The 26,367-nt window shown below is 41.4% G+C and overlaps 1 protein-coding gene across 1 annotated transcript in view; it reads right to left on the bottom strand.

The window, feature by feature from the left end:
* The window catches only part of DDHD1 (DDHD domain containing 1), a 78,062-nt gene that overhangs the window by 49,450 nt on the left and 2,245 nt on the right, over positions 1-26,367 (bottom strand). The window contains exon 2 of the mRNA XM_009899543.2: positions 10,551-10,724. Coding sequence (XP_009897845.2) covers positions 10,551-10,724 — 174 coding nt within the window. The remainder of the gene's footprint in view (positions 1-10,550; positions 10,725-26,367) is intronic.

Raw genomic sequence — 26,367 nt, forward strand, 5'->3', positions numbered from 1 at the left:
AAAGAACCCCACCCCTGCAACAAGTTTCCTCCTCATGAGGGCCCTCACTGTACCAAGGATGGTGAGGAGATTCTCAAGACTCTCAGGAGTCCAACCAAAATGTGCTTCTGCTGCCACCGGTCCCAGGGTCTTAATAGTGAGGCAGGAAATTAAAAGAAAAACAAAAACCTGTCTTTGGAGAAGATTTGATTGCAGTCTGAAAATCATCATCCTAAAAAGAAATCAAAATATGCAAACTGCGCTGTCCAGGTGTGGCATAACAAGAGATGCTATTTCTGTTTTGAAACTGATCACAAAGAAAAGAAGGTTGGTTTCTCCTGAAAATGATTAGGTAACATGTTTTACATTTTCTTTGCAGAACAAACAGTGACTGTCCTAGAAATCTCCTGCATGCTGCAGAGATGGTAAAATTGACAGCTCAGGAGCTTTTCATAGCAAGAGATCTCACAGAGTGTCAGGAAGTCACCAAGGCATGCAGTACCATGGCTGAGGAAGCCAACTTGCAGAATTCAGATTAGGCAGTGGGTACAGCACAAGGGAATGCTCTTTGTGTTAGTTCTTCTGCTTTCTGGGTCCTTCAGGAACATGTTTTCCATGTTTGTGGATTCTCTCCAGAGCACCAGGCCAGGGTATTGCTGAGCTTCACGGAGGTCTGACTGCAGCTACAACATCTCTGAATGTCAGGCATAGAAAATGCAAGGTCTCCTGTAAAACCATGGGACTGGAATCTCCCTCTGGTCTGGACCAGACTTCTCACAGCTTTATATTGACATGAACTGCTTCTCTAACACTGACAATATACACAGACTTCTTAGCAGGCACCTCCTCAGGTGCATTTTCCCCAGTGGCAGAAAACCCTGCTTAGTCTTCTACTTTGGGACTGAAAGCCAAGCTCATGGAAATTAGATCAAGTTTTGAGTTCCTTTGTAGCCAGAAAAAAAAAAGGGAATTTTTTTTCCCAGCAATATCAACCAAGACAGACACCTAGAATATGAGTATGGGGAAGGCACAACTCCACTGTATATGGAAGACAACCTGATGCTGAACAGGAGTGAGCAAGCCATGCAAAACCACGGAGAAAAGCACAGGAGAAAGGAGAGGAATCAATAAAGTACTTCCTCCAGGTGAAAAAACACAAACCTTCCATTTCACCAGGAGAGAAAACCTTTATAGATGAGAAATGAGGAGTTAAACATAAAAAACCAGAATACTTATATTCCTAAAGCCTTGAAGAATCTGATCTCAATAAGACTGTAGAAACTCATCTTGAATCAAAGTAACTGGAGAATAACTGAGGAGCAGAAATTCTGCACTGTTTTTGATGCTTATGGAGAAAGCTGGAGATACACACATGTAAACATCCTCCCAGCTGAAGTGCTTGAGCAGATGAACACCTCCAGCATCAAGTGCAGACAGACAGGCACTTGAACATGACATTTCACCATGGCATTTTAAATTAAATGTCTTTTTTCAAAGCAAGCACTTGTGGGTTTTTTTACATGATACTTTCATCCCTGCCAAGACCAAAGCATGGGGTGATTCTCTTCTAACAGAATTTGACTGTGCTCAAGACAAAATTAATTTAGAGGAAAGCATCTTTGAAGTGCTGAGAGCTGATCTTACCTTCATCTCCACCACAAAGGCACTGTCATTCCAGGCAGGGCTAAAGACCAGAAGAGGGATATGTGCTGTCTGAAAACCATTTCTGCCTTCTTTTTTACCTTTTTTAAAATGTATTTTTATTTAAATGTAGGTGTCTTGCCATCAGTAAGCAGTGGTTTCTATCCAAGAGCCTGCCACAGGTAGCTAAGAGCATAATTTGGCTGTGATTGTTCTTTCTTAAACAGCTCCAAAGCTCTGATACATAAACCTGAGGCACAGTCGTAGATTTTTCTTATTTATGTAAACAACAACAACTAAAAAAGACAAACCACTAAAAGGGCTGTTGCTCTTAATTAAAAAGGGCTGTTTCACTTTTCTGTCATTTTCATACTGCACTTTACCACCTCTCAATTAATCAGTGTCACTTTTTGTTGTACCAGCAATTACTTTTAAATTGAAGCACACTCATTACCACAACTGAACATGATTTGGAGGGAAAAAAAAATAAATAAAGATTGCAATTACAATTACAAAGCAAAAGGTAGAAGCTCTTTCCTACTGCTCCAGGCAGTAACACTTAATCACCATTAGGAGATTCAAGCTCCATGTGTGAGAAGAGACAGGAAAAGTTCACTGTCAAAAATTTTTATTTAAAACATTTTCATTTGGACCAATTTATAGGGAAAACATAATGAAAGGAAACAAAAAGGCAAACATTCCTGCATTTTAGAATAAATTCTCATACTTTACAACATCCCCAAGAGCTAGAAGCATACATGACGTGACAAGGATAACTCTAAACCTACCTCTAAACATTTACATTTTAAACCTAGGGTGCATTTTCCAGAGGTCCAGGTCCACAGTCACTGAAGTCTGTAAAAGTTTAATCACTGCTGGCTTTAATGGTTGCAGTGAAAGACCAGTGACAAGTACTTTTGAGCCTCTGCAATCAGTAACAGCTCCTCTAAGATCTGCTCCCAATTTCAGAAACAAATTTGCATGTCAGCTGCTGCAAAGTTCAAAGGTTTTAATCACCTGTTTTATCAGCCTTTCTCTTTTTATATTGTATGTGCAAAGTCTCATTCCATTCAGCTAATCTAAAAGCTGCAGTAAAAATTATTTACAACATTAAAATTAAGGATGCATGCACTATCCAGAAAAAGTGACAAAGATTACCTAATACACCCCCCAGTCCATGCTTTCTCTGACACTACCAAACCTAAAAGTGTTGCTTTTTGTTTATTGAAAAAGCCAAACCACATATAAAGAGCATAAGAAACAAACTTTTGCAGTTTTCATTACATTCACAAACAATTATAATAAGGATTACTGCAGAACAGTGTTAGCATCTACTTTGCTCTAAGATTCACAAGGCTTCTACTTTTTCTTCTAAGATTTATGATGCTTTTTCCTTCCCTTTTGAAGGAAATGGCATGAATACAACTCAAGAAATTGAAGCATGTAAATGTAACACATTTAACTGGGATAAGCAAACTAGCTTTTCAAGCTTCCTAAGCCAGGAGTACTACAGGAAAAAAAAAGAAATCTACAATTACTGTACCTTGGGAATGCTTTCGCTTAAGACATGCAGCCTCTGACTTCTCCTTATATCCTCTCCATTTGAACAAAGAAGGGAGGGAGAAGGGAGGGAGGTAGTAGAGAACTAAAAGTAAAAACACTGAGCTTCAAAGTAAAATTTTTAAAAGGGGGATAATTTTCATTAGTATTTATCATTTTTGGGGGGGGGGGGGAAGTTGGCACATTTTCTGTATACACATTAAAAACACACCCCTGGTTTTGTAGCAAAAGTGTCAGGTCACATTAGCCAAATCTAATTTCTTCCCTCTTCATAAACAGTTATGATAGCACAACAAAGCTAAAGGCATCAGTACAGGACAGCTGGGACACAGTATAATCAGGTTCACCAAATGCCTTTGCATTTATACTTACAAAAGCACAAATTTGTATAGGGTAGAACCCAGTAAACCCTCTTAAGTATATGCTGAACATTTGAGAAAGAAGCAAAAAGCAACTTAATTTTAAGCACCCCCCTATAATTTTCCCCAAGGAGTGTAAGTGGACCATTAAAAGCTAGATTAGCCAAAATAACCCTACTCTACCCTGTTCTGCAACTCCTGTTTTCTGTGGTGAAATGCAACAACGTGGTTTCATGCTTTGCTGCTGAGGTTCTTGATGGTAAGACAAGTCCACAGCTTCTGTTAGACTTGCAATCATCTTTAATTTTACTCCTCAGGAAGATACCGAAATGCTGCACAGCAATCCAAAGGATTCTTTTTTCAGGGACTTCTGTATTGTGTGATTATGGAAGGAAATATGGAAGGTTAAGTGAAAGCTGCTGCTAAGGAGCAGGTCAACCTATGTTAGTAGGAAGAAGCTGCTCTTGGCACTCCCACAAGAGAACTTCACGGTTAACTCAGGCATAATAGACAGATACTTTTCCACTTCTTCAGGGGTTCCTGAGCAAGGCCGAAAGACCCACAGATCTACACCTTCCCTTTTCTGTGGGCCCCTCACTCACACAAATAAATCTTAATTTCAAAATGTTTTAGTCTCAAAAAACCTGAGTTAGTCAAGAGAACATGTTTAAAACCCAGTGAGAAAACAAGACTCTCCAGCCTGGCTTCTGCATCCACAGTCATTAAGCTGTGAAACCAATTAGGAGAGAGGGGAGAAGTGAGAGTGAATGACACCTTCCCTTACAAACACCAGGTGCAGTTAATACTCCATGATCCAGTAACTTATGCCAGCATGAGTGATATTCCATGGTTGTGTCAGGGGCTTTGGTGATGGTCCAGGATCCCACATCTTCACAATCTCAGCTAACAGCTCTGTCAGCAGATGCCTTAATGCAGATGCAAGTCAAGTATATTACTATTCACATCAAAGGAGAAGAAAATTAGGCTCATAGCTACTGCACTTGAGACTTGATGGAATAATTTAGTCTGTAGAATATTTTACTGGCAGTTCAACACTCAAGAAGCATGTACACAGGAAATCCAAGAAGACTACAGGGTGAAAAATTACACAGTGAGGATGGTTAAACACTAGAACAGACTGGTCAGAGAGGCTGTGGAGTCTCCATTGTTGGAAGTAGTCAAAATCCCACTGGAAACATCCTGAGCAACCTGCTCTCATAGACTGTGTGGCTTTGAGCAAGGAAATAGGACTAGACCATCTCCAGAAATCCCTCTTGATCTGTGTGACTCTGTGTTTAGGACATTCCTACCTAAAGGTTAACCTTAGCAGGCTGTGACAAAAATCTATATAAATTTTATGAAGAAAGTAAATATTATTTCAAACATAATTACTCCCCCCATCCCCCAACTATTCCAAATACAACTTCTGTCGTTTTTGTGGCATGTAACCACATCCCAAAAAAAAAGAAAAATGAATGAAATTCCAGAAAAACCCCCAATACATTTATACCCTTTCAAAAAATCAATGCATTAAAAAAATTCTGATTCTGACCCACAGGGTTTTTTCTACAATTCTTATCATCTATCACAGAATCATAAACCTGATCATAGAATAACTTCTGTCAAAGGGAGTTTTGGGGCTCGTCTGCTTCAATCCATTACACGTAGCAGGATTGACTTTAAGTTGGATAAAATCCATTTGGAATCAGGTTGCTTAGGAGTTCTGAGCATCCCTCTGTGCAAATACACTGAATGACATCTATTCCTATCATACTATCACATATATTAAGTTTCGAGCTTCACTTCAGCCTTAATTAGGATTGTCAGGTCATACCTCAAAAAGATGATAGATTTACAGATGATAGGTACTCAATTGTAGTTGTGATAGTAACAAGTATTCTTAAGGTAGGTATGGAATTACAAAACCATTTTGGTTGAAAAATGATCTTTGAGATCATCAAGTCCAGCTGTTAATCCAGCACCAACAAGCCCACCACTAAACCATGTCCCTTAGCACCACATCTCCACGGCTTTTAAATCCCTGCATGGATGGGGACTCCACCACTGCCCTGTGCAGCCTCTTCCAGGGCTTGGCAGCACTTTCCATGAAGAAATGTTTCTTAATATCTAATCTAAACCTCCCCTAGCACAACTTGAGGCCATTTCCTCTTTTTCTATCACTTGTTACTTGGGTGAAGAGACAGACCCCCAGCTGGCTCCAACCTTCTTTTGAGAAGTTCTATAGAGCCAGAAGGTCTCCCCCTCAGCCTCCTTTTCTCCAGGCTGAACATCTCCAGTTTCCTCAGCTGCTCCTGATGTGACTTGTGCTCAAGACAAACATTAAAGCAGCTAGAGGGTATTATTGATACCAAGGGTCATTTTATCACGTACCCTTTGAGCCACTGCTCAGTGGTCTTGAATGGAAGAATCAGAACTAGCCCTCACGGTAACCTAGAGCAGTGGAAGAAACCATTCACTACTACCCCCCCAGGAACACACTGAGCTCTTGCTGCTCCTGCTCTGCTGTTTGACACCATCACTGAGACATGGAAGGCAAGAGATGACAATTTTACTGCGGTAAACCACTGAACCCACAGGTTGAAGCTGCAGATGAAAGTCACACTGTGACAGAAGTTACTTTTCCATCTCCGACTGCCTTCCTGCGCTTGAAACTGGGCACCTGCCTACTAACATCTCCTCTGTGCTTGAGGAACTCACAGCACAGGATATGTGGGCTCCGGACACAGAGCAAGAGAGAAAAATCAACAGTGAAATAGTGAGTCTGACCCTCCATCAAGAAGTTCTTGGTCTGAACATCACTGCCTTTATTGCAGTTAATGCCGTTAGCAAAATATCTACATTGGGAGCCCTTAGGAACCTGCTCTGATCTGAGTTCGTGGTCTTGTTTTATCTTACAATGGCCTTGATATTACTGAAATATCTTGAGAACACTGCTCCTTTGATGAACTACTTTAGCTAAGTCCTGAATTTACTGTCTGCATCAAAAGCCATTTCCAAATCTTATGCGGTTCTGTAAGCTCTAAGCTATATTGACTGCTAAAAGAGTACTACAATACCATTTGCCTAGTCCCTTCCAAGTGGTTTCAGCTGCAATACTGCTTCACAGAACAAGGATTATAATCTAGGTTGTCTCAGAAATATTTATGGAATTATTTTACAATAGTTAGTGTAACCAATAGGTAGATGTAATATGAGAAGGGTCAGTGTTCCTGCACAGAGATAAAACCCATTCCCAATCTGATCACATAAGCACCTCACATACTTCCAGATCTTAAGGATTGAAGTTCATATCCAATATTTAACATTTGGAACCTAAAAATGTAGATCAAAATGTCACACCTCTGTTGCAGAACCACTGAATTATAGGGGTTGAAAGGGTCCTCTGGAGATCATCATGTCCGATTTTCCCACCAGAGCAGGTTCATCTAGAGCAAGCTGCACAGGACAGCATCCAAGTGGGTTTTGAATTACTACAGACTCCATCACCTCTGAGAAACCTGTTCAGTGCTCTACCACCCTCAAACTAAAGAAATTCCTCCTCATGTTCAGATGGAACTTTCTATGTTCAAGTTTGTGCTTGTCACCCTTTGTCCTGTCACTGGGCACCACTGAAAAAAGACTGGCCCCATCCTCCAGACACCTACCCTTTAAGTATTTGCAAGCATTGACCCCCTCCCTCAGTCTTTTCCAGGCTAAAAAGCCCAAGTCCCTCAACCTTTCTTCATGTGACAGGTGCTCTAGTCCCCCAATTATAGTTCTTTGCTATACCCTCTCAAGCAGTTTCCTGTCTTCCTTGAACTGGGAAGCCTAGAACTGGGCACTACTCTGGGTGCTGATGTTAATTTACATATGTTAAGTTTGAAGAATAAATTATTCTTAAGAACAGGCAAAGCTAATATGAAAAAATAGTCTAGTGTTACTTGGATGAAAAAACAAGTACCAGACAAATTAATTTGAGGTCTTCAAATCTTCCCCAACATGGTGTATCTCTCAATAGAGCAGTAGATCAACAAACCAGACCTGGAAGCCCACATGTACTCTTACTGCAGTGCAGTGTCTCATTTAGGGGTTAAGGTGTCATCCCAGTTGACAGCTTTTAGCACAGACTGGAGTGGCAAACGCCAAGCTCTGCTCCTCAACACAACTACAAAAGGACAATAGGATGACTCTCATTCTGCTCAGAAAAATTATATACAATTACTTTATGCAAAGACAAGCCAGTGCCTTCCTGAATCTGTCAATATGCAGATTTGTGCAAATGTGTGATTTGCATTAAATGCAGGCTGCAGACACTGAATTTCCCAACAAAGCAGATGAGATGCAGCCAACTCCCCAGTTCCTCATCCTCATCAGTGTGGTTTCCTCTTAACTACTCTGTCTTAAAGATCACAGAATCTTTTTGCTTGGAAAAGACCTTTAAGATCACCAAGTCCAACCATTTATAGCAACATCCTTTCCTTTATCAACAGCAAACCATTTAAACTGAAAAACCTATGTGGAATTTGGTCAGGATCAAAGCAGACTCCAGGATAGTAAAATGTGAAACAGTGTGGTCAAGCTTTGGAGGAAATGGGTGATGCCTTGCAGCATCTGCTTGCACCAGGACTTCAGCAGCATTCCTCTGGCCTGGTTTTAGGAGACAAAGCTCCTATGTAGGGTCAATGAAGAGAGTTTCATGCTCTCGGGATCCCTCCCTGACATGAAGACATTCTGCTGGTCTGTGGTAGTCTGAGGAGTCAGCTGTCACATGCCAACATTTATCATGGACACTGTGCTTCAGAAATCTCAGCAGACTTAAACAACCACCACCTTGATGGGACCATAATATGTTTCATGCAGGATGCAATTACAACAAATTGTAGCATTTAAGGAATTTATAACCTGAATTCAGCACTTCTCCAACTAATTATGTTTACTTCACCAGAAATAATTCAAGTTGTAAAGCTTCTCCCAGTGCCACGTGCAGATGGCAATCATGGATGCCAGATAATCAGAGATGTATTCAGAGGCATATTATAATGACAAAAAAAACCCCTGAACCCTATTCACACTTACTGGTAGCTGTAATTTTCCTGCAACTCTCCTATTACTGTGAAAAAAAAATAAAAATCAACTAAATCTATTGAAAGCTATTGGAAACTTGACAGCCCAATTTGCAGCAACTGCACACATAGATTGGGATTTTTTATTTGTGTTTTTTTTTTTGTGTGTGGTTTGTTTTCTTTCTGTGTTTTTGTTGTGTTTTGTTTGTGTTTGTTTTTCCTGTTTGTGCTTTTTTGGTTTTGTTTTGTGCTTTGTTTTCTTTCAACTTCAGTTTTGAAAAATGCACTGGTGTCTGACTTTGGAGGTTTCCCCCCCTCTAATCTTATATTTGCATATGTATTAGGGATTATGTCTTTTTCATCATTCTTTCAACTAAACTGAAAATTTCTGCTCCACAGACCAGACTTTTTCTTAAAAAACCTGAACTCTCTTCCTTACTCAAGAACAATCCAAGTACAACTGAATCATTCTCTCCCTCCTTTCCAACTTTATCTTACTCCTTCCTTCCAGAATTAAGCCACCAAAGGCTCGAAGCACTCAGCAGCATGAAAAGATGTGTTTTTCATGCAAAAGCATACTACCCCTACCAGAAACAGGGTGCAGCTGTACTAACAATGCTGAGCTTTGTACCAGTACACTGGAACAATAGAGCAGTACAAACAGACAGAAATACAGGTATAAACGCCTTTTAAAAGGGCAGTTGTACTGGCATGGTACTATAGCTCAGGGCTCACATCATTTTATGCATCTGCTTGACAGAGCTGTTGAAGGAGACTGTGCTGTAGGCATGGCCAGAGGAAAAGATCTTCTGAAGTGGGATAAATAGGAAAAAAATATTCAAAGACTCCTTTGTAGCTTTAAGGGGATTTAGAAACTTAGTTACTCTCCCTACTGTTGAAAAAGCTCCCTGATTCAACAAATTGTATCCTGTTTTTCTTACAGTAATCATAGAAGCAGCATAAATCCTTCCTTGCTCCCAATTTATTTACAAGCTTGTACTTTTTTGTGGTCCATGCAGCTCACATGCAAGAGCTCCTCCATGCTCAAGGCCAAAATACAGCCACTCCTGCACTCCGTAACTGCTTTCTACACAGTTTAACTGAAAGAGTTTAAAAGTGAAGTTGTTTTGTAAAGAATAACGCAACAAAACTCCTGCTAAAATATATTGTGAGGCCTCTGCACTTGCAGCCCCCAGTTTGTAGATTGTTCACCAAGTGACAAGCAATAAACAGAAGTGTGAAAGCCCAAAATACTGAACTTACCCTGAGCAATCAATGTCACTGTGTTCTTTAAGTAATAGATAACCCATTTCAGATGGCTATTCTCAAAAAAGTTAAATGCACTTAACTGAGATTCCCAGGAATGCTAATTGATGTCCTCCACCTGGTCATTATAATATAAGGACTTCCACAAAGGAATGAATGTCCAAGATTTAGTATAGCTGAGAACTACTCACCGCAGACTGACCAAGAATGGAAAATGCAACGTGATCTGTGAAACTGATACTCCTTTCAGGGCAGAATTAGGAATGCTACCCCGAGAGTTAACAGCTGCTTTGTATTTGGAGACTGCCTCTTCTTGTTCCATCAAGAGATTGCAGTTTTGAGTGAGATGCAATTAAAAGATACATGATGTGAAGCAAAAGAGGAACAAGAAGTTTTACCCATAAATATAATTTTCAGTGTTCTTCAAGCATGCTGCAGCAGGAAATCCTACACCACCAGGATGCACTGAAAAATGGGAGAGCAAACTGATGCCTGTCACGATATCCACCCACTGTGTTGGATGGAGGACATTACAGATCACATTCTTACTTAAGACTTTGTGTGGATGGACTACATCACCTTTAAAGGTCCCTTGCAACCCAAAGTGTTCTATGAGTTCAAAACCAGGCTCCAACTTTCCAGAGAACATACTATAAAAATAGTGAATGAAACACAATCTTACCCTCCTTCCCATCAACAGGTTTTGATACTTCCATATCAAAGCTCTCCTGCAGTTGCTGGCCTTTGAAGCGGTTGAGATGCTCCTGTTCTATTAAGTTGCTTTCCTCTTCTTCCAGAGGTTGCCAGGTACCATCAATAAACCACTGTCCACGCATTACAGGGATCTTTTCTGTTTCTAAAATTCAAACAAAAAGTATTTATTTTGTTTATGCAACAAATCATAAATTGACAGCAGAGAAGGGAAAGGGAATTGTGGTTCCTGTATTGCTGAGAAAGTTACCCTGCTGCTGCTGGGATCCCTAACAAGGCAACCACAAACGCCTTGGGAAACACAGAAACACACACTGGTGGGGTTGGAAGTAACCTATGGATGTCATCTAGTCCAACCCTTGTGCTAAAACAGGGTCACCCAGAGCAAGTTCCCAGGATCACACTGTCCAGGTGGGTTTGGAATCTCTCCAGAAAGGCAGACTCCACAACCTTTCTGGGCAGCCTGATCCAAGGCTCCAACACTCTGATAGTGAAGAAGTTTCTCTTCCTGTTCAGATGCAGCCTCCTGGGTCCCAGTTCGTGCCCATTACCCCCTTGTTCTTCCACTGGGAGTTAGGACAGGACCCTCTCCCCTGGGGCTGAAATGAGTAGTGAAAGTAATGTTCATCTGCAAACGTATGAGCTGATGAGGCTAAATTTTCAGAGTGTGTGAGGATGTGGGAGCTGTACAAAGACGCAGATTCTGTAAAATTTAAGGGTTAAGCTCAAATAGCAGTCCAGCTTGGGATACCAATCCAGTTGCCCTGAATTCTCAACAAATTATCAGCTTGGCAAGACTCATGCTCTATAAAATCTGACAATAATCCCCCAGTTTCAAACTTATCAAGGGGATGCAGAACATGGAGGAGATATAAACCTAGTGATGCTTACCCTGACTGCACAGAGCCTTGTTTCCTTTGGGAACTGCACTTACAACAACCTAAATCACACATCAACCACCTTTAAAATCACCCTTTGTGCTAAAAGGTGTTATTTATGAAAACCAGTCTTTCACCAAGGGTTGGTTTGGTCACTGTCCTCCTCATTTTGGCACTCTGAACAAGGAAGCTGAGTGCCTGGCATTTCCTGCCCATGTGAACAAAGAGAAGTCTGTTGCTAATTCTTCATCAAACTGCCTGATAGCCCACACTAACTACCAGAGTTGTATTGAATAAGGCTTATCCTCTTAAGTTCATCAATGCAAGCAAGTTGAGACAGTAACATTCAATAGCTCAGCTCAGAATTTCTCCATCATCTGGAAAAATCAAGAAGAAAAATGGCGTGTGCCTGCACTCCCTAAGCCTCTAAGACCCCAACCTTCAGCCCCATGGGACCAGCACCAAGTCTGCTGAGACCTTAGAGCCGCTGGAGACCTTAGAGCAGCTGGACCACTGACCTCCAGTGCATGCTGATGTGTGCTGCTGTATCTTGCCTACATATTGAGACTTGGCCAAACGCAAACATCTTGTGTGTGGGCACACTAATCACATGAGATTAGCTCTCCAAAGCACCTAAGAACCCAACCCCAAAGAAGCAGCTGGAAAAAAATGGAGTTAAAAAAAAAAAAGAAGAAAAAAAAGAAGGCTTTACTACTCAAAGATCTACCTAGAAGGTGGGAAATAAAGCTGGTAAGGACATCCTGGAAAAGAAACAATATAGGCCAAGAAACAGTTAATTAAAAATAGGTAAAAAACAAACAAGAAACACTGGAGAGCATGGAGATTTCAGTGTTACTGAGCAAAAGGCAAAATCTATTTGATCTCTCTCCAATACACAAGCAGCTGGACAAGATGACCCAGCCAAGGGCAGGAGCTTTTAACCTGGTCACACTGCTCTGTTAGCACAAGTCATACAAGCATCTGCTTCACAGAGCACCATACACACACCAGACACGTCCCACTCCCTTTGATGGCAATTCATAGACTCACAGACTGGTAAGGGTTGGAAGGGACCTCTGTCTACCACCTAGTCCAGCCCCACTGCTAAAGCACGGATGCCCAGAATCACAATGTTTGAAATCTCCCTAGAGTAGGAGATTCCACAGCTTCTCTGGGCAGCCTGCTCCAGGGATCCATCACCCTCACAGCAAGAAGTTTTTCCTCATGTTCAGACAGAAGCTCCTGGATTGTCATTTGTGCCTATTGTCCTGTTGCTGGGCACCACTGAAAAGAGTCTGGCCCCATTCTCTTGCCCCTAGCCTTTTGGATTTTGATGAACAGTGAGAAGATCCCCTCTCAGTCAGCTCTTCTCCAGGTTAAACAGACCCAGATTCCTCAGCCTTTCCTCCTCAGAAGTCACTGAACATGCCTGCACTAGTGTTCATTGTGCCCCTGGACACTAGGGTATACCAGAAGTGTATACATACTAATTGCTTGCAGGTAAGTACATAATAGAGAATTACAAGCCATCTCCATAATTTACTTGGGAGCCTCTAAACTATTCTGAATTCATTCCTCAGACCACTGCAGCTACAAGCTATGAAAGCAAAAGGAAAATCTCTCTGCAATAATCTCCCCACAAGGCAAGCAATGATCAGAATGTTACAAAGCCAATTGCAAAACCTTACAAGTAAGAGATTTAGAGGAAAACACTGTTTCCACAGTACTAGAAGGGATAATAAGCTCTTAGCACCTTTGTAACATGAGAAGGGCATATTTGTGGGTGATGCCATCCTTCAGCTGGTCCTGCAGTGATCAGCAAGGACAGGTGAACAGCAGGAAAGCCTACGGCAAGGAGGGAAGAGGAAGCTGGAAGCAGATGATCTGGAGCAAGGAACCAAGATTACCACTGTCCCTCACCTGGTGATGGTATACATGTTCTTCCAGTTACCCAAGTATTCTTGTGACTGGGAATCCTACAGGCAACTCCATAAAATAGATCCTCTGGGTAACATGGCACAACACAAGGTGCCTTTCCCAAAACAATGGCTCCAAGCACTGCCAGCATCTCAACTTCTCACAGGTCTCTGTTTTCTCTGCAGGCATCGAATGTGCCAGTTTCCCCTCCCAAGTCCCCCAAAGCTCCATTCAAACTCTTTGATCTCCCTGCATCCTCAGCTATAAATAACACAGATGACTCAGGTCTTGTTGGCCTGACCAAAATGCAGACAAAAGCAGTGCAGGACCCAGTTCTGCCATTCAGCTTCTGTCTGCACTGCTAAAATAGCTATGCCAGAGAGAAGCCACTTGCTATGCACTGAATTTCTAATGTTGATGATCCATCAGATGAATAAAGAGGCTGGACTGTTCAAACAGCTTGGTTATTTAATGAAAACTAATCCCAAATATATCAGAAGAACAGAATCATAAAATTACAGAATGACTTAGGTTGGAAAGGACCTTAGAGATCATCTATTCCTAGCTCCCTGCCATGGGCAGGGACGCCTTACACTAGCCTAGTTGCTCAAGCCCTCATCCAACCTAGCCCTGAACACTTCAAGGGAGGGGTCATCCACAACCTCCCTGGGCAACCTGTTCCAGTGCCTCATCACCCTCACAGTAAACATTGGCAGCCACGACAAATGACAAAGAAAATTCAGCTGTTTATGAGAACTGGAACTAACTTTGGAGTCTGTAACCCATCAATGAAGTGTGAAGCAAGAACATTCAGTTTTCCTGAAACCAAAGCTAATCACAGCCCTGTTGTCACCAAATACAGTAGACTCTCATCATGAATTTCTCCGAACCTTTGTTGTATTCCTCTAGAATTTACACCTGCCAGGGAGCCACATATTTCAGTACAGTTAATGTCCACAGACCCAGTTCAGGCTGCCCTCACAAAGAGAGCACTGTCTGCAGGAAAAAAAATGAAACGCACATTATGTGTGAGGGTAGAGAAAGAAACCCATTGTTAGTGAAGCCATGATCCTTTCTGGGAAAAATCTGTAAGCAATCCCTCAGTTCTTGACTAAGCATTCTGATGAGGCTCCATTCTTCAAACCCACAAAAAGATAATTTTTTCCCCCAAATCTAAAAAGATTTTTCTTTTGAAAAAGTAGCCATAACATGAAGGCTATTTTGTACTCCAAACCGAATGAAAACAAGACACCTCTTTTTCAGTTTTGAAGGGCTTTAAGCTTTTCACATGGGAATTTCCACCTACAGATTGCTAAAATTCTAAATGTGGGACATTAGAATAAACATTTTGAGGGTCTTTTTTTGCCCAAGAGAGACTTTCCCATAGTAGTTCTTTACAAGAGCTCTCTGCAGCACTCAAAGGCATCTCTCAAATGTAAGATGGGCAGTGCCTTTTCCAGAAAGGTTCAGCCAGGGAAAATTGGCATGTCTGAAATGAAGAAAAAAATTGTAAAATCTTCACAGGGTGGTTTACATTGAGAATACAAGAAACTGTGGTATCTGACTATGGGGCTGGAAAGGGTGTTTATATGGAAATATAAATAATTTCAGACCCAAAGACAGATGATTAGGTTGGAAGGGTTTGGGTTAGAAAAGACCTTAAAGATCATCTAGTTCCAACCCACATGCACTCAACAGGGACATAAAATCAAAATGGTTTAGGTTGGAAGGAACCTTCAAGACCATATAGTTCCAAACCCCCCACTATGGTCAGGGACACCTTCCACTAAACCAGGTTGCTCAAGGCCTCATCCAACCTGGCCTTGAACACCTCCAGGGAGGAGGCATCCATGACGTCCCTAGGCAACCAGTTTCAGTGTCTCACCACCCTCACTGTAAAGAGTTTCTTCCTATTCTCCAGTCTAAATCTGCCCTCTTCCAGCTTAAATCCATTCCCTCTCATGCTGTCACTAGAAGCCCTTGTAAAAAGGTCCCTTTCCAGTTTTCTTGTTGGCCCCTTTCGGGTACTGCAAATTCTTTCAGTTGCTTTTGGTTTATGGGAGAATTAAAAACTTGGACATTTACATCTTGTTGTAATTGAACTTATTTTTCTTGACAATACCAAATTCTAAATCTATACTCTGAAGCACTGTTTATCTTCATCCCTACAATCTTGATCCCCAGGAAAGGATTTGCCTTGATTTCTTTACTGCCTTAATTAAGTCTTACACCACATAATCTGCAGTTGGCAGCGCTTCAGACTGAAAGATACCAAAATATTTGGCCAGTTAAACACTTCCATGGTTTATTTATTCAACAATTTTCAAACAAATTTCAATGGCAGGGATTATGAGCCAATGAAAAGCACTTTATTTTAATTAGTCATACATATTTTACCACTTTCAGAAGAAAAATAGTTTATGTGATCTAGACTGCAACAAAGGATTTATTATTTTTGCACAAAAAGGGTTTCTTTCCCCCTAAATCTATAGAATAAAAGAATACAAGTGCTGTAATTAATGATGTGAAAAGACATTAACATGCTTGATTTGCATTATGATAATCACCTAAATCTTCCAAAGAAGAAAAATAATGTTAAAATAAAATCTGTATCGTAGAATGATGTCCCCTCCCTGGAGGTGTTCAAGGCCAGGTTGGATGAGGCCTTGAGCAATCTGGTCTAGTGGAAGGTATCCGTGCCCCAGCAGATGGCTTGGAACTACATATCTTCAATGTCCTTTTCAATCCAAACCATTCTATGAATCTATGAATCACAGAATGGTTTTGGTTGGAAAAGACCTCTAAGATCATTGAGTCCAAGTGTCAACCCCACACTGTCAGGTCACTACTACAGCATGTAGCCAAGCACCATATCTACAAGGCTTTGAAATCTCTTCAGAAATGAGGATTCCACCACTTCCCTGGACAGCCTATTCCAGGGCTTGACAACCCCTTCAGGGAAAAAAATCTGACCTAATGTTCAGCCTAAACCTCCCTTGTTGCCAACTTGAAGCAATTTCTTCTTATCCTTATTCATTTGTTATTTGGGAGAAGACACCAATGCCCACCTCACTACAACCACCTTTCAGGGAGTTGTAGAGAGTGAGAAGGTCTCCCCTGAACTTCCTCTTCTCCTGGCTAAACAACCCCAGCTCCCTCAGCTGCTCCTCATAAGACTTGTATCTGCAAGACACAGCACATGTGTAGCGATTTATCTGGGTGCCCCAGCTACTCCTTTTCTGCAAAGATCTTTAAACTGTATCATCACATCCAATATAAACTGCATGAAAAATCTATGGACTCCATCAGAACACAGTACAAAAAGTAATAACTGTGCACAATTTGCCTTCATTTTTCATCCTGTACTACTACATCAATGCTATCATTTGTTCCCTGCCACCACACTGGTTGAGACAGTGTACACCTGTACAGCTCGACCTGTGGCTTACATAACCCTCTTTCACCTTACTTCATTCAGAACCAGGAAACTGTTGCAAAACTGAGATAAATAGAGGTAATTAAAGGGTAACAAACAGAGCTTAAACCAGCAGCCCAAATATCTGCTTAAAAAATGCCAACACCAGCCAGCATGCAACTTGGAAGATAAATAGAATAACTGCGAGCAACCAAGTAAAGTCCTGTTTGATTCCTCTCCAAAGCTGAGGTCCTGTTCAGATTCATAGGTTCACAGAATGGTTTGGGTTGGAAGGGACCTGAAAAATCATCTAGTTCCAAACCCTCTTCCGTGGCAAGGGACACTTTCTACTAGACCAGGTTGTTCAAGGCCTCATCCAGCCTGGCCCTGAACACCTCCAGGGAGGAGGCTTCCATGACCTCCCTGGGCAACCTGTTCCAGTGTCTCACCAGCTTCCCTGTAAAGAACTTCTTCATAATCTCCAGTCTAAATTTCCCCTCCTCCAGCTTCAATCCATTCCCTCTCATCCTATCACTACAAGCCTCGTAAATGATGGAAAGTTAAGGCACTTCTGGCACTCTTCACTCACTGGTCTCAAGGCAGCTGTAATAATTTACCCACAAATGAGATCTAAAAGGTTAATATAATATTCAAAGGCTCAGAAATTTCAATTAAAGCTGGTCTTTTGCTGACATTGACAATCCCCATTCCCCAGCTTTGCAAGCTCAAAGCCAAGAGGGTTGAACAAGAAACAAGCTCATGAAGTGCAAGCAGCTTGAGATGCTTTTCCATGTAGTAATTTCAGATTCCTGGTTTTCAATGTACCTCCATTCCTTAAATTTTACTTCCTTATTACTAGTTGCAAACAAGTTGTATGAAGATAACATATGCCCAAGCTGAAGGCAACTGTGAAGTTACCATAAGTGACATTTCAAGATGAAAGGTATTTGAAGTACCCACACATTCACCAAGGGGAAAACAAAAAACAACAAAAACAACCTGGGGAAAAGAGTTTTCCTTTTTTTCCTTCTTTCTCCCATTTCTCTCCACAAAGGCCTGCTAAAAGTGCTGAACATCACATGACTTGGAGCACCATGAGCCCAGCAATTGTAATACATGCAGGAACATGCAAGAATGAGGTTTAGATTGGACATTAAGTAAAAAAGGGTTGTTAAGGCCTAGAACAGGCTGCCAAGGGTAGTGCTGGAATTCCCATCCCTGAAGAGATTGAAAAGCTACATAGATGTGGTGCTGAGAAACTTGGTTTAGTGGTGGTCTTGGCAGTGCTGGGTTAATGCTTGGACTTGATGATCTTTAAGGTCTTTTCCAACCTCAATGATTCTGATTCTTTGATTTTAACCTGAATGTTGATATCTGCCACAGAAAGAAATCTATTCTGGAGTAACATCAACAATATTACTGGAGATTTCAAAATTTGCTATCCATTCCTACTGTATCAGTCCTACAGCTCTACTTTGAGTATAGTAACTACTGCACAACCCTGAAGACTTTTCTCTAGTGCAAACCTTGTTAAGTATAAGGTTGGGTATTTCTTGACCCTTGCACCAGTGTGCCTCTTACCCTACCAACAGCCACAGCACCCACTGCATCCCCAGCAAAAGCAATTTGCAGATTCTGGTTTTGTCAATGCAAATGCACAGCTAGCAGTCTGTGGGACAAGAGCTGTTCTTACTTAAGTTTCCTTCTGGTTGGGTTTGTAGAGTCTATGGAAGGAAATAAATAAATTAAAAAAAGAAGAACTCATGAAGACAGGAAGTTTTAATTGTGAGAACGGAGCATTACAGAAGCTGGTCATGAGATGGAAGATTTCACAGATTCAGAGTGGTTTGTGACCTTAAAGATCACCTAGTTTCAAACCCCCTGCCTTCTGCATTTTACTGTCAGTAATATGATCTTGCATGCTGAGTGAACAAACAGACGTTACAATAAAATAGATCTAAACTAAAATTACATTATTTCATGTTTGCTAGGTAATATTAGAGACTTCTGGTCTCTTTTAATAGCTTTAAGTTCTTGATCTTTCTAGCTATTCCCTAACATATTATTTCAGAACAGAGCAGGTTACTAACATCTAAATAAACAAGGCCACTCGTTTAATCACAGCCTGGGTGACCTCCCCTTTGTTTAACCACTAACGCATGCAAGTCTGATCTGCTCTCTCAAAAGTGAAAACGTAATCTGAAGAGGAGTTCAAGGGTGAAATCCTGGCCACAGAAAAACTTAACAGACCTATATGAATTTACAGAGCCAGACAGACAGTTTTTTATTCAGTGTGTGAGATGAAAAGAGAGATTTCATTCACTGAGTAGTAAAGGATATGATTTTTCTGGTCTATCAAATAATTCTGAATTGCTTTAGTGAAGCAATTTCAAAATTACAGGTAGAAGTTACTTCTGAATTTCACAGAGACTAAGCACATTATTAAGAACAAGCTGATTGGCATAGATAGGATTTTCTTTCCATCTCTGATCTAAAAAGCAGCCACACATGTGAGCCTCCACATTTGCTTCTATGTTAGACATGGCAACAGAGGAACTCATGATTTGTTCTGCTGTGAAATTGCCTCTTTTTGACCAAGACTGCCTGAAGTATTCAAGTACCAGCTTGAAACTGGTTTTCCCTGAACCATTTCTAATCCATTTACACTATGAACTGAGCATTCCAAAACAATAACAAAAGGCTGAACTTCAGGGCTGGTTCAAATATCAAACTCAGAAGGAATGCCTCTAAAAGAGATGAAAAAGTCATCTCTCATCTCTATACCACCCCAAAAATATAGTACATATTGTTGTTTTCAAGAATGACTTTCCTGGTTTAAGATAGTACTTTAACATCTCTGCAATAGCTCTTTATACAGACCTGAACTTGGTGGTCTAAGTAAAAAAAAAAATAATAAATCATCTGATGGTCCAAAAAATCATAAAGCTCATCTTCCTAGCCATATCAATGATCACAGACTCACAGAATGGTCTGGGTTGGAAGCAACCTTAAAGATCATGTAGTTCCATCCCCCCTGCCATAGGCAGGGACACCTCCTACTAGACTAGGTTGCTCAAGGCCTCATCCAAGCTGCGTCTGAACATTTCCAGGGATGAGGCATCCAGAGCTTCCCTGGGCAACCTGGTTCAGTGTTTCTCCACCCTCACAGCAAAAAGCTTCTTCCTTACATCTGACCTAAATCTACTTTCTTTCAGATTAAAACCATCACCCCTTGTCATAACAGCCCCTGCTCAAAAGTCTGTCCCCATCTTTCTTCTCAGCCCCTTCAAGCACTGAAAGGCTAACAGAACGTCTCCTTGGAGTCTCCTCCAGGCTGAACAACCCCAACTCTCTCAGCCTGGCCTCACAGCAGAGGGCTTCCAGCCCTCACATAATTTCTATAGCCTCCTCTGGACCTGCTCCAACAGGTCCATGTCTGTCTTATGCTGGGTGCCCCAAGACTGGCCACAATACTCCAGCTGATGCCAGCAGAAAACTCTCATCAGAAAACTTTAGATTGCTATAACATGAAATATGCCTATGTTTTTAAGTTTAGAGCTTTATTTTTATTAGATTGTTACCAACTGAAATATTTACCAAATTTCAATACCTCCATCACCACTGGAGTCAGTAAGCTGTAGGAGCTGGTTCATTATCAGCTCTTTTCTCACCCAGAGAAATTTTGTTTTTTTGAAAACCCCTTTTAGGTAAAAGTTAAACTGCTCCACAAAAAACTGACTGGGCCACATGACAAACATGTCAGCACCTCCTAAAATGTAAGCATGTGCCCAAACCCCATTGAAAGTCATGGGACCGTTGCACAATCAGACCCTCAGCTCAAAGCTTGTGTGGCAGGCCTTCATCAATTGCCCTTTGTTAGTGAGCTACCACCGGCACTGAGCAGCACTGATCAAGCAGGGGCAGTTTGAGCAAGTAGGTTCTCATAAAGGAGCATCTTTTACAGCAAGAGCAGCAAGATTTTTCCTGCACATATCTCAAGTCTACTGCTAATGAACTAGATTAGTAAGATGGCCTTCTACAGGTATGTCAACTGGAAAAGGAAGGTCAAAGAAAATGTTCCTCACAATGAGCATAGCTAGCAAGCTGGTAACAACAGATGAGATGTAATGGTTTTAAACTAAAGAGAAGAGATTCAAACTAGATAAGGAAGAAATTCTTGGTGCTGAGGGTGATGAAACACCAGCCCAGGCTGCCCAGAGAAGTGGTAGATGCCCCATCCCTGGAAACATTCCAGGTCAGGTTGGACAAGGCTCTGAGCAATGTGGTCTAGTTGAAGATGTCCATGCTGATTGCAGGGGTGTTGGACTAGATGAACTTCAAACGTCCCTTCCAGCTCAAAACATGATTCAAGGGCACACTAACCTTTGCTCTTAACTCATTCCCTCTTCCTCCTCTGCAGGGACATTTTTTTCCTGCACTCTCCTTCAAACCTTTATTTTTCTGACTGCCCCACCCCACCTCCAAATTTCCCTACACTTTCATGCCCAGATGTTAATTTTCCCTCAAATAAAATACCACTGCCTGGGATCCCACTTGTACCACATACTCCATTCACCACAGCACTTACTAACCACACTATTTACAACACCTACGTTCTCTAGAGCTTCTCCTCTCTAGCTCCACAGCAGACTTCTCTAGCGTGTCTTCAGCTGCTGGCAACCGTCTCAAACAAATCATGCCACAGTAGAGACCTTTTCTCTGGCCAGCACTCAAAGCCACTACTACATCATGGTTTTCAACCTTACAGATACCACTAACAAAATTGCTCATGCTTCTTATTTTAATTTCTTGCTCTTCTGGAATTTTTTCTTCCATCTAGTCATTCTGCCTGCTAGGTTACACTGTCAGCTCCTACAGATTCTCCTTGGGTTCCTCTCAAGATAAAATGTAGCTCTGCCCAAGGTCTCTCTTTGCCTTCAGTATTGTTTTTTTTCTAGACTGCATCTCCCACACACAGAGAAACTGACCTATCATCTCTCTTTGATCTAGCCCTGTCACTTCCAAACTACATCTCATCTTTTTTATTTAGTAATACCACAGTCAAACCAGTGTTCAAGCCTGAATTAAGCCACAACTGAAATCCTGATCCTTCTCATCCCACATTTTCTGCTTTCTCAGTTACAGTAGATAACACTCTGTCACCCACAACTTATAACCCAAGTAATTCCCTGTATCTCTGCCCTCTTCCTTGTTGACCACACCAAGGAAAGTGCTAGACCACGTGGAGGGGTGAGCACAACTCAGTTTCTAAGATGAGTCAATCCTTCAGTACTCTGCTGTTGCTGACACCATCTGCCAGAAAGCAATTCTGTGATTATCATTTGCAGGAGTAAGAGAACAGATTCATTTTGCTTAAATAATGCTTGTAAATCACAAAAAAAAAAAAAAAAAAAAAAAAAAAAAAAAAAAAAAAAAGAAAAAAAAAAAGCTGAGATCATGGAAGAAACTTGCCCTTAAAGACACATCCAAGCCAAGTGCTGACATCTCCCATTTGTTCTAGTAAAAGCATCCTAAATGTCTTGAGCTCTGAAAAAAAGGTACCAGAGATCATAACCAGAACATACATACAAACAAATGTAAGTTATCATTTAATACATGGAGCACTGCAAAGCTAAAAATTATTCCTTCTGTGTGTGTGTGTCTTAGGCCTTCTGCTCAGAAAGGAGTTGGCCAAAAATAAGCTATACGATCTCTTTAGAAGGCTGGCATGGTAAGAACAGAAGCAAAAAAGTAAAATCCAGGAAAGACTTTGATGCTTTACCTTGCCCTGTAAAGCAAGAAAATAGCATTCAGGAATTCAGCTTTTAATGAAAAGGTCCTTTACAGAAGGGAAATTGTGTTGACCAAGGTCAAAGACTGTCTGACACACCAAAAGCAATGTTCTAAGGATGCTGTAAAGCAACTAGAAACGTGTTCTGCTGCTAAGAAGAGAATAAAACTAATGCAAGCCACACACAAGCTGATAAACTCTTAATTTCAAACCCTTAGCTTTCATCTTACTTCATGAATCTGTTTCAGTACCATTTGTTTCAGAATACAAAACAAACATGCAGCCTCAGAAGAAATAACAGACACTGATTAAAGCAGCCAGGAAAGAAGTCTAGTGGAGGCTTAAGACAGGTTTAAGGTTGCCAGTCTGTAAAGTGTCAACGCACATGGCAGCTCTAAGGAAGGCAGAAGCACCCTACGCTCTTTCACAAAGCAGAGAAGCACTCACAGCTCTGAAATGTTGACTTCGACCCTTGACAGCACAGCCTAAAGAACCATGAGCAGCTGAGGGACAGAAGGCTAACATCTATCCCCTACATCAAAGCAAACCTAGGATAAAAAAAAAATATATAAAAATTCACTAGGAAAATAGGCTTTTTAATCATCTAGTGTTAGGAATCAACTTCTACACTCCAAGACTTCTCAGTAATCTTGAGCACCTCTAAGTTCAGAGGGCAGATAACATTGCCCTAGCATTCGCAGAAGATGAACCTGCAGAGGCTTTTCACAAGGTGCTGGTGACTGCCTTTTCTTCCAGCTTGCAAAGCAGCTCACAGGAAGCTCACAAAAGAAAACATCGGGTCTTTAACAGTTCAGTCCAAGCTTAAAGGTTTGGAAACAGCCTCAAAATCTGCCCAATTCCAGCCTAGGCATACAAATTCTAAAAATAAGGTTAGCACTCTACTGACCTTAGCCTGGAAATACCTGGCAATACAAAGTGTCTCTTCTATCAGTAGAATGGATCTCAGGGATGATGTTGGTGAACTACTTTTGTCTAAATACAACAGGAAGTATTTTACTCAATAGACTTCTGAAACTATAAGGTACAAAAATACATATTATGAAAACAACAAAACAAAAAACCTTCTTATCAAGCCTGTGTCTGGGTGTGGTTTATCCTTCCCTAAAAGACTCCAGAGGCTCCCCAAGTGGCTGCAGAAACACACATTTTTCTTACTGTTTCTCTTCACATACCACCAGATTTTACTCAAGTTTTAGAATCACAGAATAAGTAAGGTTGGAAAAGACCTCAGGGATCATCAAGTCCAACCTATCACCCAACACCTCATGACTAACTAAACCATGCCACATCCAATGACTAACTAAACCATGCCACATCCAATCCTTTTTTGAACACCGCCAGGGATGGTGACTCCATCACCAACCTGGGCAGCACATTCCAATAGCAAATTACTCTTTCTGGGAAGAACTTTCTCCTCACCTCCAGCCTAAATTTCCCCTGGCACAGCTTGAGACTGTGTCCTCTTGTTCTGGTGCTGGTTGCCTGGGAGAAGAGACCAACCCCTTCCTGTCTACAACCTCCTTTCAGGTAGTTGTAGAGAGCAATAATGTCTCCCCTGACCCTTTTTCCAGGCTTAAACAACTTCAGCTCCCTCAGCTTCTCCTCATAGGACTTGTGCTAGAGACCTCTCCCCAGCCTTGCTGTCCTTCTCTGGACACGTTCGAGTGTCTTAATGTCCTTCAGTTTTAAATGCTGTCATTATAAAACAGACATGAGCTGAGGCAATGAGTATCCCCAACACACAGTCAGAATTGAAACTGGAGAATACACTGGGATGAAGACCTGGAGAGTGGAGTGGTGTAAGAAAACACTGTCTGCAAGAACTAAATACAGTTCTGCAAGACAAGTATCAGCCCAGCTCCAAGTCACTCACTAATCTGGATGCCTACACTAATAAGTTTTGTCCTCTTGTGCCGTCTTTGCAAATTTTATGATGCTAATTAAATAAATCCCAGAGGTCACAAGGTAAGGATGAAATGCTCAGTAATTAATCTGTTCAAATTGTTAACTCAGGCTGATATTCCTGATGTTACAAAGATCTCCTGTAATGAGCTTAAGGTATCTGAAGATGTGGAGTGAAAAAAATATGTCAGCATATACCAAGCTATAATCAACATTTTTTTGATGTCATTAAGATGCCAAAGTAGCTGAAGAACTGTCAGCACGTTCAGTAGCGAAAGCAGCCTTGCCTCAAGTATAGCTCTTACGTGAAAAAGAACAGCAAAACAGGCAAGAACAACAAAGGGAAAAGCTTTTGACCTTTGCTCTGAACTGAAAATGTGAATCAGCAAAACCAGAGAGCAGTTTCTGTACTCTTTAATGTGCACCTCAGCATATTTTAAGTCAGTTGTACTCATTAAACTTCATGTTCATGGAATCATAGTGAGATCTCCTTCCTTACTCATGGGCTTCACTCATGTGGGATCTGGTTACCCACCATGAGCTTTTCCCAGCGCTAGAGCAAACCAGTGTAGTAGCTATACTTTGGATCCACAATTACACATGCACTATCAAATGGGAATAATTGGGAATAACAGCTACACCAAAGTCTACAAAAGCACATGAGACTGAATCCTTGGGATTTCACCCTGCTGTTTTCTTAGCTGTGGGCACAATAGCTGGAAAGAAAGAAGGGGAGAAAGGCAAGAGTACTCATGTACACAGGGGATAGAAGCAAGGAAATGTGCAAGTGAAAGAGTTAGACCAGCAGACACAGACAGATCCTCAAAACACCAAAAGTTTATCTCAGTCTTGAGAAGGAGTAGACTTGATAGTAAGAAAAGACTTGAGCACTCTCCTTAATCAGCTTTCTGAGGACTAAAAAACATCCCCATCATTAGTCTTCTCAGGTCCATGAGTTTATTACTCCCCTGCTTACACTGCTTCTGGTGCTAACCTCAGAATCTCCACTCTTCAAGCATCAGAAATCTGCACAGCGTATGCTGTCACTTGGAAACATCTGCTCCTCAGGCTTAATGAGACTGAATCAGCTTCCAAAATGGACAAAGCACAGGGTCAAGAAATTAAACCTTTAAGCTGCTGACGAGGACAGTCTCATGCTCCCATTACCCACTGCCTCACCTGACAGCTCTGCGCACTTGCTCTTCTCTCTCCCTGTGGCACAGTCACAAAAGGGATGGTAGCAGTTTCCTCAACCTTTGGACAACCTGCTATCATCTCTTTCCAGTAACCATGTGGGAGATGCATTAAGTACTAACAGCAGGGTGTTCAGGGTGGTGACAGGGAGAATCACCTCCACTTTCTGCTCAAGGAGCTGTGGCCAGATTCCTCCAACTCAAAATACGTGTGGACCAAGAAATCTGTTTGTTCCTCAAGCTCAGTGTCTGTCTGCTGGGGCGATGATTTGAAAGACAAATTGACACACCTCAAATGAATTGTACCACCTGGTATTGTTATTTATGGATCTTCTTTCCCATAAAGATGCTGACAAAGAAGAAGGGAAACAAAAGCTAACCCTAGTTTTCATAGCTCACACAGTTCTGCTGTTCATCTGTGACTCCCACCTGAGTCTCAAAATTATGCAGAAGAGACAAGAGAAACCTGTCTGCCCCTCTCCCAAGCGCAAGCCTGGACAGCGTCCCTTGCTGGGATACTCTACATCTCTCACTCAACTGCAGCAACTCACTCAACTTCCTTTCCTTGAAGGACTGCCATTGGAAAGCAGGGAGGGAGTATGAGCAGTGGCACATCTTTTCTACTACAGGACAGCAGATGGTCACTTGCCCAGTGAGAGATTCTGGGAGAC

This window comes from Dryobates pubescens, chromosome 5 (genome assembly GCF_014839835.1).
Source record: "Dryobates pubescens isolate bDryPub1 chromosome 5, bDryPub1.pri, whole genome shotgun sequence".
NCBI classification, from domain to species: domain Eukaryota; kingdom Metazoa; phylum Chordata; class Aves; order Piciformes; family Picidae; genus Dryobates; species Dryobates pubescens.